At 58.0% G+C, this 24,448-nt stretch overlaps 1 protein-coding gene across 1 annotated transcript in view; it reads right to left on the reverse strand.

Moving 5' to 3' along the window:
- Positions 1–10,088: 10,088 nt before the first annotated feature.
- The window catches only part of PRDM16 (PR/SET domain 16), a 319,214-nt gene continuing 304,854 nt past the window's right edge, over positions 10,089–24,448 (reverse strand). The window contains 5 exon segments of the mRNA XM_029228875.1: positions 10,089–14,853; positions 16,044–16,218; positions 17,059–17,286; positions 21,035–21,209; positions 21,461–21,630. Coding sequence (XP_029084708.1) covers positions 14,719–14,853; positions 16,044–16,218; positions 17,059–17,286; positions 21,035–21,209; positions 21,461–21,630 — 883 coding nt within the window. The 3' untranslated portion in view covers positions 10,089–14,718.

The following is a 24,448-nucleotide window of genomic DNA, read 5'->3' on the forward strand; positions in this document are numbered from 1 at the left end:
GCCCCCATCCCCGAAAGTCTGCCCTTCAGCCGGGGCCTGGCTGCCTGTGAGAGGGATGGCGCCCAACAGTCTGCCAGGTGGCAGGGCCCAGGCTGACCACAGGAAGTGCCCACCAGGGCCATCAGTCCCATCTGTGTGTGTGTTGGGTGGGTGAGGGCTAACGGCTGACCCCTGTGGGCAGAGTCCTGGGCCCTGCAGCCACCTGGGTGGACAGTGCTTCCAGGCAGCTCCCGGGAAATGTGGGCACCTGCTGCCCTCCAGAGGCCATAGTGGGTACTACACCCACAAGGCCCAGAAAGCAGGTGGGAGCGGCTGGGGGAGTCCGGGAGGGTCTTGGCTGGTGGGGAGACCCAGGCCCCGTGGGTTCCCGACCCCCACTCGACGCCTTCCTATGAAACCTTCTTTCAGAACCTGGCTTGGTCACTGCAGGGTTAATCCCCACCCACCCCTCCAGCACCCTGAGTCTGGCTCTGCCCCCAAACTGGGAGGCTTTGGGGGCCATCTCTCCATCTCCAGCTGGCTCAGTGTGTGGTTGGGGACAGGTGACCCGGAGCATGTGGCTTGGCCTGTCTGGGGCTCTGTACGCTCAGCTGTGAAGTGGAGATTTGATGATGACATGTGAAATAACTCGCAGTCCACGCTCAGGGCTGGCGGAGAGACCGAAGCCACCTGCGTGGGGAGAGGGAGGCCGCACGGCCCTGCTCCTCTCGCTCACCTGCCAGCAGGGGCGAATCTGTGGAACTCTCCCACCCTGTGGCTGGGACCAAGGGCATGGGGGCCGGGTCAGCCCAGAGCAGATGGCCCTTTGGGACGGCGCCCAGGTCCCTCCTTCCCTGCCTTGGGCCTCCAGGCTGGCTGTGGCCCTCGCTGAGAGCTGAATGGTGCTGTGAGTTACCCTTATTTGGAAATAGGGTCTTTGCAGATGTAATTTAGACAAGAGCATACCAGATTAGGCCAGGCCCTAAATCCAATGGCCCTAAATCCAATAAAAAGAGGGAGATCTGGACGTACAGATAGAAGGGAGAGGGTCAGGTGTTGATGGAGACAGGTCGGAGTGATGCGTCTGCAGGCGCAGGATGCAGGGGATGCCGGCAGCTGCCAGAAGTTGGAAGGGGCAGGTAGAATGCTGTCCTAGAGCCTTAGAGAGAGCAGGGCCCTGCCCACACTTTGATCCCAGAGGTCCGGCCTCTAGAACTGGGAGAGGATGCATTTCTGTTATTTTAAGCCCCCGGTTCGTGGTCATTTGTTGCGGTGGCCCAGGAAGATGACCGACCCTGTCCTGTCTTGTCTTTCTTCAGGGCTCCTCTGCCCCTGATGAGCCTCCTGCTTTGCTGACTTGTTTCTGTCTTCTTCTCTGCCTGCTGGAAAGCACACTCCACGGGGTGGGGGACGGAGTGCATCTGCTCGCCCTCTCCCGTGTGCAGGGGTGTGTCTGTGCCTGGCCTCGCTGAGCACCGTCCAGCAGGCTGGGGGGAGGAGGCCGAGTGGTGCAGCCCAGGCTTCACCTGCGTAGCTGGCCGGGGCTCACCCCGCACGTCCAGGTCTCCCCACTAGCCAAGGGAGATTTTCAGCTTTGAGAGCTGAAAGGTAGAGGCCTTGCAAGGGCCCTCCCTCCCCCTCCCCCATGGGAGCCTTGGCGGGGACATCACAGTCCCATCATGGGCTGGGGGCCTTAGCTCCTAGCGCCAGGGTCCCGGGAGCGGAGCCTGCACTGACTCCATGTAAGATGTGGGTCAGCGCGTGCCTGGCCTGCCCAGCACTCATGAAATGAGGGCCCTTCCCGCTCTGGGGTCCCTGACAGGGGAGAGGATGTGGACCCCTGACTCCATGGCTATCGGGATTTCCTACAATGAAGCTGACTGTGGCTCCAGGGCTACCTATGGCCCAGGAGGTCTCGCTCTGAGTCTTCCAAGCTTTTGCTCAGCTGCTGGGGCTGCAGCCCAGAGAGGCAGAGTATCCTGAGGCCAGCAACCCCCCAGGAGGCCTTTGGGTCTGACTGTTCCAGTGCCCAGGGCTGAGGACGAGCCAGGCTGCCAGGGATGAGTGGGCAGTGCCCGCTGCCCGCCCTTCCCTCCTGGGGCCGCAGGGAATGTGGGGGGTGGAGGGAAGGGGCACAACAGCTCTCCTTTCTTCTCCGGCCCTGGCATCCGGCTGACCCATCACTCACTGCAGGGTCCCACGGGTGCCCGGTCCAGCCGGCGGGCAGCTGGGAAAGGCCTCGCTGACCTCGGATGGTGCAGCGGCTGTGAGTGGGCCTGAGGACAGAGGCTCCTCTGTGCCGGGGGCCTGGAGTCCCAGGCCGGGTGGCGTCTGCAGATGGGCGCGGGGGCGGCTTGGGGGCCAGGGTGCCGAGCGGAGCTGGCTGTCTCTCTGCCCCACGGGGGTGGCTTTGCTGAGCAGGGCACTCAGTTCGGGGAGCACACGGTCACCCCTCCTGTGCCCCAGGTAGCAAATGGCTGTTACCCCCTATTAAGCACCTACTGTGTGCTGGACCCCTGCCTCACCTTCTTGAATTCTTTCAGAAATTCCCTAAGGTGTCAATGTCATCATGCCCATTTAGTCCAGAAGCCAAGTGTCTGTGCTTTGTCACCTGGCTCGTGAGTGGCCCGGCCAAGATGAGAGCCCAGGTCTGTCTGACTCCAAAGCCCAGGGCCCCTCTCGTAATTAGGGACTTTTTCAGGTTTCCAAAGAGGTAAATAATTTTTTTAAATGCATGTATCTGCTCCAATTGAGAATTCAAAACATTATAGACATTTTGGCGTGGATACATCTCCCACCATAATCAACAGAAATCTGGACGAAGCGACTAGAAGCAACCATTTTAAGCTTTGGACAACGGGTGGCTGAGAAGAGTGGGGGGAAAGGAGCCAATGAGGTGAGCCCCACGCCTGCCCAGCTTTCTTCTAAAAGGCAGAACCAAGCAGAGCACAGTGACCTCACTCAGCTGAGGGGACAGAGATGGGGTCTGGGGAGGCCGAGGGGACTGGGACTTGTGGGCAGAGCCCTGGAGGGGAGGCAGTGATGCCGAGAAGGATCTCCAGCCGAGTCTGGTCAAATGCTATGCTGTGCGTGTGTAGAGCGGGATTCCGGAAGCCAGGCAAAGAAGAGCTCCTAGCATCCACATGGGCTGAGAGATGCTTGAAAGCCAACTACCAGGATGACAAGGCCTCATGGACACCATGGCATTGGATGGAGATCAAAGAAGGCCACTTCTTGGGTGTAGGGTAAGCTAACCTTGGGGTGAAGGCCCTTCTACACCTGGCATGTCAGAACTTTGAAACAAGACTCACAAAGACCAGGCTGGCCTCCAAGTTGTTAACTGCCCTTTAGCACGAAACTCAAGATTCTTAAAAGAAGGCCAACAAGATCTAGGGTCTCAACAATTTTGCATTTATAGCCTCCAGCACCCAAGTAAACGTTACTAGACATGTGAGGAAGCAGGACCATGTGACCAAGCAGAAAAAGCAGCCAACAGAAAGAGACCCAGAAATGACATAGACAATGGAATTAGCAGATAAGCATTTAAAACAGATATTATGATATTTAAAATGGATAACAAACAAGAACCTACTGTATAGCACAGGGAACTCTGCTCAATATTATGTAACAGCCTAAATGGGAAAAGAATTTGAAAAAGAATAGATACAGGTATATGTATAACTGAATCACTTTGCTGTACACCTGAGACTATCACAACAGTGTTAATCAACTCTACTCCATATAAAATTAAAAGTTAAAAAAAACCCCAGATTTTATAACTATTCAGAGGATGTAAAAGGAGCCTTGACCATAATCAAAAGAGAAAGTGTAATACTGAATCAAGTGACAATTCTAAAGACAAAAATATACAAGATATGAAAATTTAAAAATGTACTGGATGGAATTAACAGCAGATTAGACACTACAGAAGGCAAGATCAGGGAACTTGAAGACAGGACAACATATGCTATCCAACCTAAAGCACAGAGAGGAAAAAGCCTGGGGAAAATGAGCAGAGACTTGCTGATCTGTGAACTGACATCAAGAACTCTAACTGTACATGTAATCAGAGGCCCAAAAGGGTGAGGGGGAGAACGTTGGTTAATTTAAAAAATGGCTGAAAATTTTCCCAGTGGGCTAAACCCTCAAGCCCGCAGATCTGAGAGCCTCAATGATCTCAAAATGGCACGAATACAAAGAAATCCACACCAGGACACACAACAAGTCAAAGGGCTAAAAACCAATAATAGAAAATCCTGAGAATAAAGATGAGAATAACTGCTGATCCATATCAGAAACACAGCAAGCTGAGAACACGGGGACATCTTTAAAGTGACAAAGGAAAACAAAACTGTCAGCCAAAATGTCCATTTCTAGCAAAATGTCTTTCAAGAACGAAAGTGAAATCAAGACATTGTAGGACAAAAGCTGGGAGAATTCATCACTAACAGACCTGCACTACCGTAAATGTCAAAGGAAGTTTTCTGGGCCATAAGAAAATGATAAGAGATGTAAATTCAGGTCTGCACAAGGCATAGAAGCCCCCTGGAAATTGTAAATATGTGGATAAACATGACAGATTTTTTTTTCTGTGTGTTTCTTTTAAAGATTTTTTTTTGATGTGGACCATTTTTAAAACATCTTTATTGAATTTGTTACAATATTGCATCTGTTTATTTTTTCTTTTTTTGGCCCTGAGGCACGTGGGATCTTAGCTCCCTGACCGGGGATCAAACCCACACCCCCTGCATTGGAAGGTGAAGTCTTAACCACTGGGCTGTCAGGGAAGCCCTTCCATGTGTTTTAAACAGATTCTTTTCAAGATAATAGATATTTAAAGCAAAACTAATGACAGTGCACTATGGAGTTTTTAACATATGTAGAAGTAAAATATAATAAAAACCCAAAAGACAGGAAGAGAGCATAGAAATATACAGTTGTAAAGTTCATATATTTTACATGAAGTGATATACGGTCACTTGAAGATAGATACTGATAAATTGAAGATAAAGCCCAGTCCAATGCTTAATAATAAAAATCTCAGCCGTATAGGAATAGAAGGAACTTGCTCATCCCGGTAAAGGCCATCTACAGCTGACATCATACCTGATGGTGAAAAACTGAGAGTTTCTCCTCCATCTCTGGAACGAGGCAAAGGTGTTCACTTTCACCACTGCTATTCAGTGTTGCTCCTGGCCAGAGCAATGTGGCAAGAAAAAGCAATAAAAGGCATACATTTTGGAAAGGAAGAAGTCTGTTTCTCTCTCTGTCTCTGCCTCTGTCTCTGTCTCTCTGTCTCTGTCCCTCTGTCTCTGTCTGTCTCTGTCTCTCTGTGTCTGCCTCTGTCTCTGTCTCTCTGTCTCTGTCTCTCTGTCTCTGTCTCTGCCTCTGTCTCTGTCTCTGTCTCTGTCTCTTTGTCTCCCCCATCCCCCCTCTGCCTCCCTTGCTTCCCAGAGGAAACCACTACTTTGAATTTGGTGTGTTTCCAGCTCATGCATGTTTTTGCTCTTTTCCTACACATGTGTGTCACCATAAATAGTCTACAGTGTGCTTCCTTGAACTTCTAAACTCTGTAAGTTGTAGCAGGCAGAAGGCCTGTACTCATGGGCTCCATGCTCGATGGGTCCTGGCAGGGCTTGGGCAGCTGAGTGTTGGAGGGTGGGCCCACCCCAGATGCCTGCAGCAAGGCCAGGCTGGGGGCCCCGAGCTCGCCCTGGGCCCGGCCATAGGCCCCCTGCTCCTTCCACCCCCTGATCCCAGCCTGGACGCCATGGGGGAAGGGCTCCTCCGAGGGCAGGCTGGGTGGCCTGGGGGCGGGCACAGTGGCGGCGGGGACCAGTCTTGCCAGCCTGGGCAGAAAGTGATTGAAGGTGTTCCAGGGCCTCCAAAACTTTGAGCTTCGTGGTGGACCCTTTCCTCAAGGCGGAGGTGGGCAGGACACACTGTTTTCGAAAAATCATTGAATTGAGTTATAATGTACATAAAACAAGATTGCCCCTTTAACGTGTACAGTTAGATGAGTTTTCAACAAATGCATCGTTGCATAAACACGATCGATAGGGAACACTACCTCACCCCAGGCGGCTTCCTCACGCCCTTGGCAGTCCAGCCGCCCTCCCCAGCCCCAGCCCCAGCCCCATCCCCGGGCACTCACTGGCCGGCTCCTGCTTGCTCAGGGGTCCCGGCGCCTGCAGCTTCCTCCACGGGGCCTGGTGGGGAGCGCTGGCTGCGAGTTTTGTTGGGTGTATCAGCAGTGGCTCCTTTACTGAGGAGCGGAATTCCTTCCTTGGGTGCCCCACAGATGGTTTTCGGAGACAGACTATACAGACGACGGCCGACCAGACGTGAAAGAGGACTTAGACCTCTGCCCCACGATGGACGGGAAACAGCTCAGGCAGCTAAACCAGAAGCCCCAAACCAGTCGGCCAGATCGGCCAGGACCTGGTCAGGCCAGGCCGCTCAGTTTGGTCCCTGCTTCCAACTCAGGACTAGCCAGAGAAAGCCAGGTGTGACCCCAACCAATCCCGTGGGGCACCCCCATTATAGTCAGTGCCTGCAGATCCCCCAGGCCCTCAGCCCCCATCAGGGCACACCCAGAACCCACCCCCCCCTTTCCGCCATGAAGCTCCCCCACTCCCCTGCCCACCTTTGAGTCTGTGCCAATGCAGGCCTGGCCGCGTCAAGTTCTGAGTAAATGGCCTTGGCCTCTTTTCACGGTGGGGGGCCTTCCTTTATTTCCACGGTTTACGTACTCGCTCAGCAGTGGATAACCTTCGGGCTCTGTCCAGCGCAGCTATGATGAATAACACTGCTGAGAATAGGGACACACAGACGTTTGTGTGGCGGCATGTTTTCAGTTCACTGCCTTTCAGAGGCAGGCTCCTGCTCTGGATCGACTGGAAGGCCTGGTGGGCTCAGGAGTCCGGGGGCCACAGCTGGATCCCAGGAGAGAAGAGCTGACCCCCTCCCTTGGGGTTTTGGGTGGGCCCCAGGCCCTCTGCGGGGCCTCAGCTGGTGCCCGGGCTTCCCCATCTTGTAACCTTGGAATTCCGTCCTCTCTGCCCTGGAACTCTGGAGCAAACCCCGCTTCCCTTTCCTGAATTGGGTGTGAGTTTTGGGGAGGATGTTGCCAGGCGGTACTGAGCACAATGCTCTTCCCTTCATGGGGACCGCAGTCCGGGCTGTGGCTGGAAGCCTCCTCCCGCCCCAGAATCCCCCTCTGAGCATCTTCTTCTCCTGGGCACCTCTCTCCGGTCCCTTTGTCCCCACAAAAGCCAGCCTGCGTCTGGCCATTTTACCCTGAATTAGGACACTTCTCAATTTTGGGGAGACTTTTGCTGTCCCGAGACATAAAGTTAAGGATTCTCAGAATAGCTTCTCTGCAAATAACTGACGGTCTCACTTGGCCCAAAATGAATCTGAAGGGGAATTCAAAAGCATCTCTTCTCCCAGAAAACAGATTTCTCATTGACACATTTTTCTCCTGTTGATTTTTTTCCCCTTGTTTCCAAAATGGAGCTTTTTCCTCGATCCTTTGTGCCAGGAGCTGGGCTTCAGGGAGACAGAGTCTGCTTGTCAGCCTGTTCTGTGTACCTCTGCTTTCTTTTCCTCTAGGGTCTCCCTGACAATAGGACTCTTATCAGACAGGCTTGTGTCCCGGGATACTCCTCTCCCCTCAGTGGAATACGGAGAAAGGCTGCTGGGCTGAACGAAGATGGGAGGGCTGGTCCCCTACAGCAGACCAGCTGGGAGCTCGGGGAGGGTGTGACGGGGTGTGCTGGAGACCAGCACTCAAGCTTTCGGAGGTGTGGCCATGCATCTGTTCTGTGGTTGACATCATTTGTCCTCCGAGAACGGAAGTGTATTTCCCAAAGGGTCTCTGTGCCCGGAGCTCTGGGGTGAACCCCACATCTGAACATGGGCTTCAGATTTCAGGGTGTCAGTCACACCAGGGAGGAAATCACCTTGAAATGTTTAACTGATTCCCCCAACCAATCCCTCCCTGGGAACATGCACTTACTTGACTGTGTGAAGAAAGTAAAAAGGCCCAGTGCCCAGATTTAGGTCCAGGAATCCTGTTCCAAGATCAGCTGCAGTTCCTTCCCTTTGGCGGCTCCTGGCACTGCTGTTTAGGGACACGAGGCCTTTCTCCCTCCCGTTACCTCCTCAGAGTATGTTCAGACCCCTCCAGAGGTACTGGAGGTCCCAGAATCCATGTTGAGTGAGGGTCCTTACAGCAAACCATCCATCCATCATCCATCCACAAATCCATCCAGCTATGCATCCACCCATCCACCCACCCACCCATCCATCATCCATCCACCATCCATCCGTCCATCCACCATCCATCCGTCCATCCACCCACCCATCCATCCATCCATCCATCCATCCACAAATTCATCCATCCACCCATTCATCCATCTATCCACCATCCATCCACCCATCCATCCATCCATCCATCCACACATCCATTCATCCATCCCCGCATCCATCCATCCATCATCCATTCATTCCTTCATTTCTTTGTGCAAGCTGCCTTCTACTGAGTGTTTCAAGCCAGGCTTGGGATGGAGAAATAAATCAGGTCACTTTCCATCTTCAAAGTCCCCAAATCCAGTGCATGTAATAGTTTCTGACTCTGTGAACAGACAGAGGCTAAGGGGCTCCTGCATGTTCTGGGAGCCTGAGATGTCATCTGTGGGGGAGACTCTGGACCCCAGGCACTTGAAAGCCATGGAGAGAAGGGAGATGCTGCCCGATTTCTGTTTGACGTGAAATCTTGTTTTCTTCCTGCCTTAAGCGTCTGGGGAGGACCATGGGCCATGGTGGTGTGGGTGGGTTGTTTGGTCAGAGAGCCACCTCATCAGGTCTCTTTGGGTGAGGAGGGTGCCGCCCACCTCAACCCGTGCTCTGGGGAGGATTGGCCACTGGTGTGAGAGTGCTCGTAATTTGAGAGCCATCTCCCGTGGCTTGAGTGGGTGAGGGTGGTGTGTAAAGGGGGGCCAAGGAGCTTTGGGGATGGAGAGGAGGCCGGGACTGTGTGCCAGGGAAGAAGTTACCTGTGGGATTGCTCAGGTGAGTCAGCAGTGGAGGTCTTGCTTATGAGCAGGTGTCAGGCAACATAAATGTCACCTACGGAAGCCCCACCTGGAGATGCTGGAAGGCCAGCCACCGGCGTCCACTCTCCAGGGAAGCTGCCTTTGTCGTGATGACCCTCTACCACCCAAAACTTCCAGCCGAGGGTTTTCCAGACATGCCACCTCCGGCCTGGCACCCTCCAGGTGTGCCCACCTCCAGGCAGGGCTGCCCCTGAACATGCCTGTGTTGGAGGAGCAGGGGGGTGTGGGGAGTCTGCCAGCAGGAGGTGGCAGCGAGGAGCCCGGGAGAATTACAGGGACCCAGGCCAGGGTGGGGGCTATTTGTATGTGGCAGGCGAGGCTGGCCCAGAGGCTTCAGACCTAGAGGACACCTGAGTGACACTAATTAACCTCTGTGTCACCAGAAAGTAGAGTGGAGACACCCGTGGGTGAGAGGGTTTGGGCACCCCCCCCGGGTGGTCTCACAAGGCCTAATTCGGCATGGAGCATTCGCCCTTTGTAGTTTAATGATTCAAGGCCTCTCGGTCAGAGCAGAATCAGGTTGGGGGGCCCCTGTGAAGAAGGTCCCTAAGAAGGAGTACTCAGAAGGAGGGGTGCCCTGAGGGCTGGGTCGGCTCTCCCTGCAGCCTGGGCAATTGCTCAGCCTCTGTCCTTCTGGCACGCGTGAGGGTGGGCACACCAGGAGGGTGCCATGCCTGGAGGTGGGCCCACCTCAGGAGGACACACCTGGAGACCACCACTCTCACGGCAAGGCCATCCAGGGTAGTTGGTCCCCTCTCTGAGTTTGTTCTTTTCTGGAAAACGGGAACAGCAAGGGGACCTGCCCTGGCGGTGGTGTCAGGAAGATGGCACAGGGGCGTCTCCATCAGGACTGGTGGAGAACCTTGCCACGCCCCAACTCTCAAGTCCATCGTCCCCCGCCCTCCCCAGAGGCCTCTGTTCTCCCTGAATGAAGCAGGAGGGCACGGAGGCTTAGAAAAGCACACAGATTTATTGCATATCAATCTCATGTATAAATTCATTGTAGCATCGGAAAGATTACATTTGGTATACAGTCCTAGACTACAGCATCAACCTCGAAATTGGCTTCTCCTAGGCTTCATCTTAAAGACGTTTCTCTACACAAGTACATTTGTCTTTATCACAAGCATCAAAATGAAATCTGCAGAATCGCTCTCTGAATGACTCCTACACTTGGTGTCTTTTTTATTTCCTTCTCCCACAGCGATTTCCGTATGGATTAAGAACTGCATCTTCCACGTGGGCAGTTCGAGACTTCTAGTCTTGAGGACGTAGACCCTAATCACATATTCAGTAAGTGCATCTACGGGATTTTCCTTTTTGTAAAAATTTCACGAACAGACACGGTAATGACTGCTACACACGAGCCATGCACAGTTTACTTAGAACAGAAGCAATTTACAATCGGGGGACGTGGGACACACACCAGCCTCCTTCTCAATGGTTTTTTAAAAAACATTATACGAAAACCAGACATTTACATTTGATTTCTTTTACAACATTATATAGCTCTAAAACAAAATAAAAGAAACCGAATCTGTAATGTAACAATGGTGAAGGATGACATGGATGCACAGGTTTGGAGTGTCACCAGCGTACACATACAGATGCGTTCAGCGCCGTATTCTGACACGGGGCTCAGCTTCCCTCGTCTGGAACAGAACAGAGGATGCAAAATGCACGGAAAGGAACCTTTAGGGTTACTTTGTTCACAAGTGAATTGCACATTTGGAAACTCAAGCTGCCTTTTCATTTCATCTTCTTTAATTTTCTTCCAAAAGTGGTAATATGAATCAGTGACAGAAAAGAAATAAAACAAAAACACTGGAATGGCAGGAGAAAAGGATCGCTCCTTGGAATAATGCGAGGACGTCTTAGTCACAGTATCACTCATTGCTACAGAGACACAGTTTCATGGCTTTTGAGACCCGGCTGACCTCCACCGACCAGGAGCAGCCGTATCTTCGCGTCCCCAGCCGGGAGGGGAGCGAGGTGCCCGGCTCCCTGTCCGTCCCCCTACCCCGGGCAGCAGTGCAGGGTGCTCTCCCGGGGGGTGCTGCCCCTTGCCCCTCCCCCAGGACAGCACAGTGAATACAGCTCAGTAGATTTCAGTCACTTGGCCGGGGGGGCCGGGGCACAGGGGCTCCATAATCCAGTGCTTCGAGGCTTCGGGGCTAACACGAGGGATGTGTATTCAGGCAAGTGCTTTGTGAACTGAGGAAGCAGCCAGGACAGAGAAGGCCAAGGGCCCTCAGGGTTTCCAGGGCCAGTCAGGGTCTGGACACACTGGCTGCACCCTTGGCTTTGTGCAGGAAGGCCACGCCGGCCGGGCAGCCTCTCAGGCTCACGCTGTCCACTCATCCGCACCCCAGGGTCCCAGGCCAGATGCAGGAACGCACGCCCCTGGGTTCAGATCGGGGGGCTTGTGGGTCCCACTCTTGAAGGGCTGGCTGGCCAAAGCATTGGCAGCCCTGGGATCCTACCCCATGGTCCTGGGAATGAGAGGGTGTGGGTCCTCGGGGGACTGGGGTTTGAGGGGCGGAGGAGGGAAAGGTGAGGGGGCTTCCTTTCGAATTTCCATTTGGGGGTAAGTGTCCACAGTCCAGAGAGGGAAGCAGCAGAGGCTTGACCGAAGGGCCCTGGCCCCGGACACACCTGGCCCAGTGGGACATCCAGTCCACAGCCCTGACCCTGGCCACCCGCCCACGGACAGAGTGGTCAGCCAGCCAGCTGCCTGCTGTGTCTGCGCTCCGAAGCTGGGATCTCGGAATTCTCCAGCCCGGGCTCCCTGGCTCCCAGACCCCAACCCCAGAGGGTCCCCCGGCACGTGGAGGCGTCGGGGCCTGAACAAGCGGCTGGTGCTAGAGCCCAGGGGGCAGAGAAAGACCGGGGGGGGGGCAGCTCGCTGTGGTTGGGAGCAATGCTAAGCTTTGAAACCGGGCTTCACGGACACACCAGGCATAGGAAGTAAGTGCTTTCTTTGCCCAGGGGTACAAGGACAGACCCCACCCCACCCCCCAGGCCAGCCAAGTGTTCAGGCCAGAGGAGAAACTGGGCTTGCTCTAATCGTTTTCAGAGGGACAAGAAAACAGGACTTAAAATGTGCAACCGGGGTTATTGGGGAAGGGGAAGAAAAGAAGGAAAGGGAAGAGATAATGTTTAAGAAGATCGCCCACAGAAGTCCAACCGTGACGGTCACAGAGAGACCAGAGGTGAACGGCAGGGCCGGGCCACAGGGAACAGACCCTCGGGTCTCCCCCAGCCCAAACGTCCTGTTTTGGACTGAGAGAGTCATATCGCAAAAAAAAGCACACACCTTATTCTTTAGCAGAAGAAATCATATAATTTGGGTTTACAGAAATGGGGAGTTGGTATCTGAGGTTGACTTTTCAAAGGGGTCCCATCTCGGCGGAGGGGAAGTCGGAAATTCCTACACACCAGGCGGGTCTGGCCGAGGTGGGTCGAGGATGCCTCCGAGCAGGTGTGAGCCCAACGTTGAGTCTGCAGATCCTCATGGGTGTGGCCACGGCCCGTCCTCCACCAGCAGCTTCTCCGGCTGCCCCGGGGGCGACCTTCCAGCCGGCACCCACATGCCAGGTGCTCTGAGCCTGTCACCTCAACTGGATCTGGGAAGGGCCAAAGCCCTTTCACTGGGACCCGCAGGTCTGTGCGCCCCCGGGGACTCCCCACCGCAGGTCTCCAGCGCGAGGCTGGACCCCCAGTGCCCAGGTGGACGATTGTCTTGGCCTGGAGTGGCCGAACGGTTGGCCACTCCACAGCCGTTTGTATTTTCACACGTTTTTTAGGGCAACTTGGGAGATTTTTTTTTTTCTCTTCTCAGGATGCTATTCTGCTTCTTATCTTCCAAACAAGAAAAGAAATAAATAGAGCACTTGTCTTAAACGCAGCTGAAACTCAAATTGAACAGAAACACATGATTGTCTGGAAAACGGGCAGCAGGATTTGTTGGGCGGGGGACGCGGGGTATTTGGCACATTCAAAACGGCCCCACTCCCTGGTTATTGATCACACATCACACGACCTTATTACACGGTTTTGGTCCTTCACTAGATACTTATATTAACATTATTTCTTCACAATAAGAATGTCTAATGCCAAAAATACTGTTAAGGAAGAAATAAAATAAGAAAAGAAATGAATTAGAAAAAATTACAAGTTATATACAGATTAAGGTCAATTCCATCAGGGAAAACAAACGATTACTCGAAATTGGCCCCTACGGGAATAATTTAAAGCCCATCCGAGTGGAGAAGTAGCCTGGTCCCTGGGGAGGCGCCGTCCCCACGGGGCTGTGCTGTCTTTGCTCTTTGCGGTAGGTCGCGTCTGGACGCCCTTCGTTCTGGAGCCGGGTCCTGCCCGCCAGGAGCCCACACAAAGAGCGAAGTGGTGGCAGTCGTGTCTTGGGGTGTCAGGTGCACGTGGAGCTTGGCGGCCTGGAGCAAAAGGGAGCCTTGAAGTGTGGCCCCCGGTGGCCCCTGCGGAGGCCCGCTTCCTCCCCCTTGTCCGTCTGACCGGGGGTGGGTGAGGGTGAGGGCTGGAGATCCGAATGTGACCGGCAGGCCCTGCCTTCTGAGGACGGTGGCGGGCGGGCTAGCGTGGGGTGGCCGAGGCACAGCCCTTGTGGGGAGAACATCAGGGAACCAGCCACCGCTCCGACCTCCCCCATACAATCGGGCGTCTGGATGGGGGCCACAGGCACGAATCGCATGGCACACAATGACAGGCACATCTCCGAGTCCCAGCCTTGGGCCAGCCCAGGACACCGTACTTCATCCCCGGCACAGTCTGAAACTGCTCACGGGAGTCGGCCCCCCAAACTCAGTTCTGCCCGGGGGGGACCCCAGAATCAACTTGGCTTTACAAATATGGTCAGAGATAGAAAATTTCTCTGCATCTACAGTATAAAGAACACCCCCAAACGCAGTGCTGGCTCCCAGGCAGGTTTGGGTTTGCAAATAAACTGAGATTTCAAAGCAATGCAAAATTACTTTTAAAAAACAATTGGCAAGTCACTTTTTGATTTTTTTTTTTTTAAAAATACTGTCTATTTTTAAAACCACATGCTTAAATAGACTCTGTCGTCAATAAGATTACCAAAAGGGTCATTCTTGTAATCTTCATTATAAAAATCATCTGGGCGATTCCCTCTTTAGAGCACACCCAGCTGTCTGTTCCCTCTCGAGACACCACGCGGGCGCCTGGGAGCGGCCCGCCGGCCTCAGTTTGGGGTTCAAATCCCACCCTCGCCCACGGGCTTGACTCTGCAAAGCAGCCCCCCCCGCGCTGCACCCGGACACTGTGAGCTGAACCATCTCGAACGCCGTCCTCAAGACCAGTTCTTAGAGCCGGTGAAACCCTACGATGGCTCCAAGGACTCCGGGTTCTGAGTTTTCGTTGGAAAAGTTAAAGTTGGACCATGGCGGGGGGCACAGACGCTGAGGAGAGGTCAGACGCAGGTGACAAGGGGTCTCCTCGGCCCTGGGCCGCTCCGGCTCCCCAAGGACCTGGCCTCCATCTTCCGCAGCTGGGATTTCTGTCGGGATGTCAGGGGCCCGTGGTGGCCTCGCTTGGACTCTGACCCCAGCCCTTCGGGGGGCGGTCAGAGGTGGTTGATGGGGTTGAAGGCTCCGGACTCTGGCGTGGCTCCCGCGATGTTCAACCAAGCGTCCAGAGGACTCTGGGAGGAGGTGTGGAGAGGAGCGTCCTCGGAAAGGGACAGCATCATTGCATACGCCTGGCGGGAGAGAGGGCGGGGCACACACGGGACGGGCAGGTGAGCGGTGCGGGGTGCAGTCCTGCAGACCCCAGGCCGGCCCCGTCCCCTCCCGGCCTCCCACCCGCTCTGGCTGGCCTCAGCTCCAGAGGTAGATGAGGGCAGAGGCGCGGGGGGCCGGCCCACAGAGGAGGAAGGCGCGGTGGGGGGAGCTCTGTCAGGCGCTTGTGCAGAGTGCCACCAAGACCCTCAGCCTCTTTGGGGCACATTCCCCCTTGCAGTCGCCTCCACATCCCCTGGTGATCAGCACGCGTTCCCAGGCAAGTGTGCTCTTTGGGAGGGACTGGGAATGCTGGTAGTTATTGCTAAGACCCTGTCAACGAGGCTCAGGCCCTGCCTGGTGAGGCCTGTCCCCTGTGGATGACCACGGTGGCAGCACAGAGATATTCTGGGGAAACGATGTGCAGCGTTTCTGAGACGTGCCTCTGGCCTGGAGCCCGGCTTAGCCCACAGGGCGTGAGTAGATGGGAGCGGGGGTCGCTCAGAGTAGGCGGGCTGGGGGGATATCCACCCGAGTTCACGCTCCGGACAGCATTAGTAAAAAGACGAAGACAGACACGCAAACGGCTTTTGCTGAGGCTCAGGTGGGCTGCAGAGAGCTGAGTGAAACCCCGAGCCCCCCAGACTGGAGAGAAGCAGGAGGCAGGCTCCTGCGACACCTGTGCTGAGGAACGAGACGTGCCCAGCCAGCCGGGTGCCCGCTGACCCCGTCACGGCTGCAGCTTGCAATCCTGACCCCCAACGGGGCAGCGTCCTTCGAGAAGACCCTGGGCTATCATCATCCCTGCTCGGGTAGAGGCAGAGGGAGGCCAATGCAGCCACGAGGGCAGGGCACCTGCTGTGGACGCCTCCCTCCAGGGACATGAGGACGGGGACCCACGTGTCTGCGAGCACTGCGGGGGGAGTGCCCCCGTGACGGTCCCGCTTGCGTTCATCTGCCCTCAACCTCTCCCTGCCCCACCCCACTTGTGGGCAAGGACAGTCACTTGGGGGTTTCTCTAGCCGATGCAATAGGCATGGGAGGTGTCCCCAGGCAGACGTGGGATGGCCACAGCGAGAGGCGAGGCTGTCACTGGTGGGGGGGGGGGCGCGGCTGCCGCCTGCCGTCCAGCCTGGGGAAGGCGAGGGGGTGGGCTCTGGCGGGTACCTACCTGGTTCTTAGCCTGCCTGTACAGGGTCTGTTTTAAAGTCTCAGAATCTAAGGTGGAATTAAGCACATCTTTAACTTCCAATGCTTCCTCAGCTGCTCTGCGGAGATCCAGCCCCTTCCCAAAAGTCGGCATCGGCTCCAAAGCCAACAGACCGCCTGGTCGCTCCTCAACACACCTGCACCAACGACCGGAGAGGGGCCTGCCGTTAGCCGGCCTGGCCTCTCGCCACCTCTCTGATGCCCCACAGCTGGCTCCATGCCTGCATGCGCGTCACGGCATCTCCACGGGCCACGTGCACGAGGAGACAGACACACGGACACACGGACACCTGGACGGAAGCCACACGGATGCAGGAGAGCGACAGAGGGAGATGAGTACGTGCACACACTGCAAGCAGCAGGCGGGGCGCTTGGGCCTCAGGGATGGGGGGCAGCCGGGGACACCTCGGTTCCCGAGAATCTGGGTGGCTCTGGAGCGGCCCGGGGCTCCTGCCCCCAGCACTCAGGGGTGGGAGGAAACGGGCTGTCTCGGAAAGGCCTCCGGGATCTACGGGCCTCCCCCAGGAGGATCATGGAACGCCGGCAGCCTCACGGGTGCCGAAAGCAGGCAGCGAGCGGTCGGGACCTGGGGGACGTGGCTGTGGTTCACCTGCTTCCAGAACTGTGGGTGCTCAGCCCCCGCCCCTCACAGCCTGCTGGAGGCCAGATGTCACTGCTCTGGGTTCTTCCGCAGGGCCGGACACAGCCCGCGGGTCCAGGACCAGCTCCCTCTCAGCCGTCCCCTCCCCCACTCTGCTTCTGGGCCTGGGGAAGCGTGTGTGTTTGCGCGCGCGTGCGAGTGTGGGGGGCTGGAGCCCTGACCCCCTTTCCTGGGGCCTGGCCTCACCCCCGCCTGCACACAGAAGTCCCTGCAGTAGGAACGCCTGCTGGGAAGGAGGGTGAACCCCGCTGGGCGGATGGTGGGTGTGGGAATGAGGTCCCCCCGGCGCGCGGGGCACCCGGGGGCCGGCGCCCACCTTCGGGTGTGGTCAAAGCCCATGGCCAGGGAGGCGGGCCCATCCTCCTCGTCCTCGCAGGCGGCCTGGGGCTCCGGCGTGGGGCACACGGTGTCGTCCTGGGACCTCCCCGCCAGGCTGTCGCCGTCGTCCTCCAGCTCGTCCTCTTCCTCCTCCTCTGCGTCCTCAGGCTTCCCGCCGGCCAGGCCCGGGCACGGGGGGGCACCGTCCAGGTCCTGGACTTCCGGCCTGAAATGACACGGACGGAGCTGGCCACAGACGCCCAGAGGCCAGTGGGTCATGCCTCCGCCTTCCCTGACAGCCGCCCCATCCCCTTCGAAGGCAGCCTGCCCCCCCGCGGTCACCGAACCCTCAGAGCCGGGGTCCTGGGTGGCTCGGCTGCCATCCTTGTGGAGTGAGTGACTCAGGCCGAGACGGGGGACTGCTGAGGGCTGGGCAGGGGCTGGGTGGGCACCGCTTGGCGGCAGGGCTCCTGTTATGCCAGCTAGGACAGCGGGCCACTCAGTGGCTCAGGGAAGGAAGCCACGGCCGGGCCGGTGGGGAAGGGGGCTCTGGGCTTGGGCACCGCACAAGGGGCGCCCTTGGGGGGGGGCTAAGAGCATGGGAGGGCTGCTGGCCCGGCCCTGATGGATGCTTGCTCCCCCCCACCCGCCATGAGGACACGAGGACGGGGTGGCCCCTCCGCAGATGGAGCGTCTGGGATCCAGGGTCCCGGACCACGCGGACCGGGCTGTTGTCAGCGATGGAAACCCGCCAGGGGGCTCTCTCCTGCAGCCCGGACCCCACCTCATTTCCCTCGGGGTCCCTGCAGCCGGGCGAGCCTTTCCCACCCTGGGTCCTCATCACTGAAAGCAGAAAACAAGCAGTGAGGGACAGGTTGCTCATTCCCTTCAGAAAATGTCACCAGCTGTGTCTGGTGCGTCTGCAAGTCTGTGACCAGGGGCTGCGGCCACAGGTGGGCTGGGCCCAAGGCCATCTGGGCGGGGGTCCGACACGTGGGCAGAGGGGGGGTGGAGGGCGAAGCACACGCTTCCGGAGCCCGAGTTCGGAGCCCCCCGTCCCCACTCCTCCTGGACCCCACACGGCCCACGGGAGTCTGTTCACTGCTGTCAGGGGAGACTCGGGCTCCCGCTCGGGGCACCAAGGCGAGAGGATACGTCTCCCCCGAGTGGTCACCACTTCCAAACGCAGAAAGGGTGGGGGGCTGGGCTGAGCTGGGGGAGACCCCGATGGCCCTGGTCTCGCCCGTCCCTGTCTTCACTTCTTCTCTTTCCACGGGGAAGTATATGGATGCTGAGAGCTGACCTGCCCTCCAGGATGGGCAGGACCCCAGCACATTTCCCTTGTTACCAGGTGCACGCCCGTCCACCGCGGTGAGGACCCCGGAGACAGGTCCTGCCTCCCACTCTGGGTCTTGGCAGGGTCCCCTTGGACAGGGCTTGCCATCTCGGAGCCCACGCCCTCCCAGGACGTGAGAACAGGCCCCAGGCTGAGGGCTGATGCACCGTGCAGGTGGGGAGCCCTGGGCCCCGGGCTCGGATCAGCGCAAAGCCCTGTGTGTCAGTTAAGCAAGCCTGAGCTCTCTGTGCAGGTTTATACATGAGCCCCTCTCTGTAGGAGCAGCAACCTCGAGCGCTTTGTCTCTGCGTCCCCAACCCCGCCCCGCATAGAGGGTCTGCTCATTGGTGGGGGGCCTGCACCAAGCACTAGAGCTCGCTGGGTGGGTACAGGGGCGGATACGGCGGGGACAGAGCGGGGGGTCTGGCTGGAGACGGCTTCAGACAGAGAGGACACCAGGACGAGTGTCCAGGCCTCCACACAGCTGCCTGGGGTGGGGGAGTCTCCCCGAGGCCACCGCACCAGAGCAGCACGGCTGCGGCTCAGACAGCAGGGATCCATCCCTCCCTGTCCTGGAGTCTAGACGTCCCAGATCCTGGTGTCACAGGGCTGCTTCTCCTCCCGGCTCCTCCCCTGGACTCCAGTGGTGTGCTGGCGATGCTTGGGACTCCTTGGCTTGTGGGCACATCACCCGATCTCTGCATTGTCCTCACACGGTACCTCCCTGTGCGTGTGTGTGTCCCAATCTCCCCCTTTTCTAAGGACACCAGTCCTATCGGACATGGGCCACCCGACTCCAGTAAGACCTTATCTTAACTAATTACAACTTAAGACCCTATTTCCAAATAAGGTCACACTCTGAGGTGCTGGAGATTAGGGTTTCAACATAGGAATTTGGGGGGGACAGGATTCAGCCCAGGAGTTTCTGGGATTGTACGGCCAGGAAGCCTGGCAGGCCCTCAATTCTCACTGACGGTCAAGAGAAAGATGCTGGTTCTGGATGATGTTAGTACTGGCCCCTAACAGGACCGCCAGCATCCTACCGCTTTCCGCACATTAGCCGACAAACGTCAACCATGACCATGGTCTCCATTTCCGACAACGATGTGCAGGCACCTCCAGGGGCTCCCGGCTCCCGGGATGCAGCGTCAGCAGGCAGGGCCAGCCGAGGGCCTGGGTTGGCACGGGACGTGAGGCCAGCCTCCTCTGAGCCCCACAGACCGCCCCCCAGGGGCCCTGGTTGAAACGTTCTGCTCCGTGGGGTTAGGATGGCGCCGTCCCCTCTTCCCTCTGGGGACAACCCCTCTGTCTGGTGGCTCTCCTGGAGTGTCCTCCTCGTGGCTGAGAGCTGGGCCTGTCACCCAAGCCTGAGGTGTGGGAGCCACCCGGCGCGGCCGCCCACCCCAGGGAGGATGCCCCGGGCATGTGTCAGTTCTCGTCTGGCTTTGCCCTGGGCACAAAGGAAGAGTCTTCAACAGCTAGGACGTGCCTCGTGGCCCAGCCCCTCGGTGCTCAGGTCCGTGACTTTGAAGGCGGAGATCACAGAGCTTGAACTACGCACAGCTCTCAGAGCCGTGGGGCGCTGTCTGAGCACAACTCCGCACCCCGGAGCAGATGGCAGGGCCTGGGTTCCCATGAGACCATAGCGTGTGCCCAGAGCCAAGGATGGCCATGGGCACTTCGTTGGCCATAGAGCAGGCAGGGCTGCCCCCAGGAGTGAGGTCTCCACTGCCAGCCAGGGCTCTGGGATGTGCAGCCCATGGCCAGCCTCTCCCACTTCCCCTCCTCTGAGCCCACCCAGGCGCCAGGTGAGATCACCTTCCTGGGCATAGATTCAGGACTTAGCAGAGCCAGAAACAGTCCAAGTGTCGTGTCATGCCCATTTGTAGATTTGACAGGTCTTTTTGTGCCCCTGCTCTGCCCCCAGAGGCACCAGTGATGTGGGAACAGACAGGCTCTTGGGGAGCTGGGTGTCCTGGGGGACCCTCGTCACCTTGCTGGGGATGGGTGGGGAGGGACCCGGGCCCTGGGGCCGCAGAGCCACAGCCCACCCACTCCTCTGGGCCTCTACAGAATTAGGGGAACACATCCCTGAAGACTCTTGGAGTTTGGGCATCTCTGATTCTCTGCCAGCTGAGCCCCGGGATGGAGGTTATGCAGAATACCCTCCGTATCCTTGAATTCCCAATTCTGCCATTTTTTTGCCTCTGTGTGTGTGTATTTAAAGGGGCAGCACTCTTGCTAAGAAACCTTTTGTGCCTCGGATTAAATAAGAATGTTCTGGAGTTTCAGAGGCATGGCAGATCTCATGGCAGGAGCCGTCACCTGGCCCATGTCTGGCTGCACGTCTCAACTGTGAGGCCAAACTGTGCCATTTAGGCCTGTGTGCTGGCACCGCACTGAGCGTGTGACACACGCCATCAGGCCAGGGTGCCTGTTCTAATCACCCTCTGCAGGTGGAGAAACCGAGGCAGGGAGGGGGCTGGGATGGACACTGGCTGCAGAGCCCACGGGCCTCGCCCTCTGCGGTGGGCCTGGGGTCCCTGGTGCTGGGACGCGGGACCCTGCTGTGGGTGTGACCATACAGGCGACCATGCAGAGTCCAGAGCTTCCTGGGGCCCCGGGATGGGTTTCTTACCGTTTGTCTGTTCGCGTTGTTGCTTGGTTCATCTCGCTGTTGGCAATAAAGTTTCTGATTTCTGAGAAATAGGAGTCTTCCTTTTCATCTAAAAGTGCATGGTGGTCCGACTCGGAGGCGGGGGAGGAGGTGCTGGTCGCCAGGTGGTTCGTGAGGACCCCCGAATGCTGGCTCACTGCAGAGGGGCAGCATCAGAGGGGGGCGTCCCTCAGCTGAGTCCCTCCCTCCGTGGCGCACCAGTGGCGGGGCGGGCAGCCAAGGAGGGTGCGCATTTGGGGCGCTTTCAGGGAACCCACTTCTTGGGAAGACCCAAGAGTACAAGATTCTCCGTAATGAAAACCGTTTGAGGGGTGACTGCAAGCTTCCCACAGAGCTAGCTTGCGTTCCCTTCCGGCCCCGCCCCCTCCCCACCGGACAGACCCCCACCTGGTGCGTGCTCGTGCTCATGCTTCTTCAGGTGTCTGTCCAGGTTGGTCTGCTGCCCGAAGCAGCGGTTGCACAGGTGGCATTTGAAGGGCTTCTCCTTGTTGTGGATGTTCCGGACGTGCCGCTGGAGGTTGGAGGAGATGCTGAAGGACCGGTCGCAGTACTTACACCTGTAAGACACGGCGTCTCAGCGGAGCCCCTGGCCTTGAGGAGACCCCCGAGGGCCCTGGGAGGCGGTCCTGGCAAAGCTGTCCCTGGGCGGTGGATGGTGTCGGACTGCGCCCTGAACAGGCCGGGGGGACCCTCTGGGGCCTGTGCCCCTGGGTGGGCAGCACCTGGACCCTCTGGCGTCTCCCCTCATCTCTCGCCCTCTCTGCTGTCTGGGTCTGCCCAGCGCGGAGGCCAGGGCCTGGCGGTCCACGGCAGAGGGCGGCGTGCTCCTGGCGGCCTCACGGGGGCACCCGTGCACCAGGAAAGATGCTCCTGGCAGGTTTTCCTGGGAAGGAGCCCAGACCCGCTGCCTGCAACCTTCCTCCCTGGCGGAGAACCCTCCCCTGGCCTGGTCCCGGCCCCTCTCCACAGGTCCTTGGGCGGACCGCATCTCCCTTGGGGCCTCAGCTGGCCAGTCCATTAACAGGGCACGGGGGCTGCCCCAACTCTCTTGAGCATCCTTCACTGCCCTGAGGTGAAGAGGGCTCCCAGCCTCACCCCGTCAGGTGGCCTCCGTCCACGGACCCCCTTCAGTGGGGGGCACCCTCAGCCCCTCTGCAGGGGCACCCGCTGCCAGGCTGCACGGCACACTTGGGAAATTAGAAAAAGATGCTCTTTCCTCCAGATGCTTCTGTTGTCAGAATATTGTCGTGACCCCCACAAGTTTACCAGAGCAAAGCGCTTTACTGACGGGAAGTTGCCATGAGGCACGATTTGAGACGCCTGCAGGTCCCCGTGGGTGCGGGGCCTCATGCCGGCACAGCCTTCGCGACCACCCTTGGAGGCCCCGAGGGCGGGGAAAGGGAGGGTGATCACCCACGGGAACTGACACAGGGGGCCTGAGCAATGCCGGCACTGAGAGAATGAGAGAGAGAGAGAGAGAGCCGGCGCCGGGGGACAGAGGACCCACAGCTGCCAGCTCTGCAAACAGTGCCACCTCCTCCTGGTGGCAGGAGTCCGGGCCAAGGCCGTCCACCGCTCCCACCCGCTCTGCATGCCCAGCTGGGCCATGGCAGAGGGACTCCGGCTCAGGGATCTCCAGTCACACACGTGTGCGAGTGTCTCAGAGTGCTCTTGCACACACGTGTGACTATGTGCACTCTTGTGGGTGCGGGTGCGTGTGCAGTGTGTGTGCACACGTGTTGGTGGGCACGCTCGTGTGCACCTGGCCTCAGAACTCCTCCAGGGATGCTCATCCAAGTCTCAGATGCACAGGTGCACCGAAACATCCATCCCTGTGCTCAGGTCTCTTCCTGCTTTGGAAACGAGCTTCCACGGAGCGACAAGCAGAGAGGCGAGCATGGCAGAAGGCTGAGTGGCCGAGCCCTTCAGGAGGCAGAGTCTATGCAGCCAGTGCAGCAGGGCATGAGCTCGGGACATCAGGTTTACCCAGAGGGCGTGGCTGGAAGGTGTGGGGACCTGTCGTGAGGCCGCGGCCTGGCATTCCTGCAGGGGCCGGTGGCCGTGCTCCAGCACAGCTTACTGGTCACGAGCGCTCGGTCATGTGCACGGGGACGTGCCTGAGGACGCTCTGGGGCCCTGACCTCCCATCTGGGGCCAGGCTGGCGGGGGCCTTCCCGGTGCCACCCACCCAGAACCTGAGGTGCCCGCCTGACACTTGACATTCAGAGGCTGGCCCTGCCCGGGGAGTCCGGGCAAGCTCCGTGTTCCCAGGGCCCCCAAGGAAGGGAGCCTAAGGCCCCCACTAGCCACTGCTGGGGCCCAGGAGCTGAGCTTTCCTTGCTCGAAGGGGTGGCAACTTTATGAAGCTCTGTCATGGTAGGTTGAGAGGCTCCAAGTTACCCCCACCTCTCCTCCTGAGGGATAACCCCTGGGGAGAGGGGCCCAGCTAGAGGGAGCCCCTACGGCTCCCTTGGTGTGATTCTGGGGCTTCATTTACTCAGTTCCCGAAGCTTCCAAATTCTGCCTGAGGCCAGGCTAACGCTGGCTCCCTCCACAGCAGATGGGCTAAGAGCTGTCCGTGATCTACACACTAACCCCCTGGGCTCCCCATGAGCCACCCTCGGCCTCCTCTGCTCCTAGGTGCCAGGCTGGCCTGTTGGGCCAGCTGAGCTGCCCCCGGGCCCCTGGGTGTCCCTGGGACATGGGGCCTTGGTCCTCCCACAGCCCCGTGACTTGGACCCACGTCCTGGCTGCCAGCACCGGGAAGGTGGTTATCTTGTCTTTCTCAGCCTGCGGTACCAGAGAAGTTGGGCTGGGGCTTGAGCCCTCTCCCTGGCTGGGCTGAGCAGAGATGCTCGGGTGTCCTCTGACCTGGCGCTCCCCTCTCAACGGTCCAGAAAGGAGGATTTTTACATCCCAGCCTGCACCATCTCGCTCCCCCACTCTGCCCCCAGCACACCCCCAAAGTTACAGAAACCCTCTACCCCCAGTGGTGCCAGGCTCGCCTGTAGGGCGAGTGCAAGGCCAAGCTGGCCCCAGTCCGGGTCTGGGCGTTCGCCCCCTGCCCGTCCAACAGGCTTCACACGGGCTGCGTGGTGCGCCCGCCTTGGTCTACACAGGTGCCTGCACATTTAGCCTCCCTTCCCTGTATCTTTGGAAATTCAGGGACCCTCTGCAAGCTCCACCAGCAGCCGTGCACTGTCCCAGAGCAGTGGGAACTCTGAGTACGAAACAGGATTGGCTGAGGAGTTCATCACAGACCTGAGACCTCCCAGCCCCAACCTCTGCGGGGCTGGGAGGGGCTGGGGAGGGCAGCGACGCATTCGATTTGGTCACAGAGTCCTGAACCTGGCCCTCTCGTGGTCCTAATCTAAA

Source organism: Monodon monoceros, unplaced genomic scaffold, assembly GCF_005190385.1.
Source record: "Monodon monoceros isolate NGI ecotype Baffin Bay Population unplaced genomic scaffold, NGI_Narwhal_1 Super_Scaffold_18, whole genome shotgun sequence".
Taxonomy (NCBI): Eukaryota; Metazoa; Chordata; class Mammalia; order Artiodactyla; family Monodontidae; genus Monodon; species Monodon monoceros.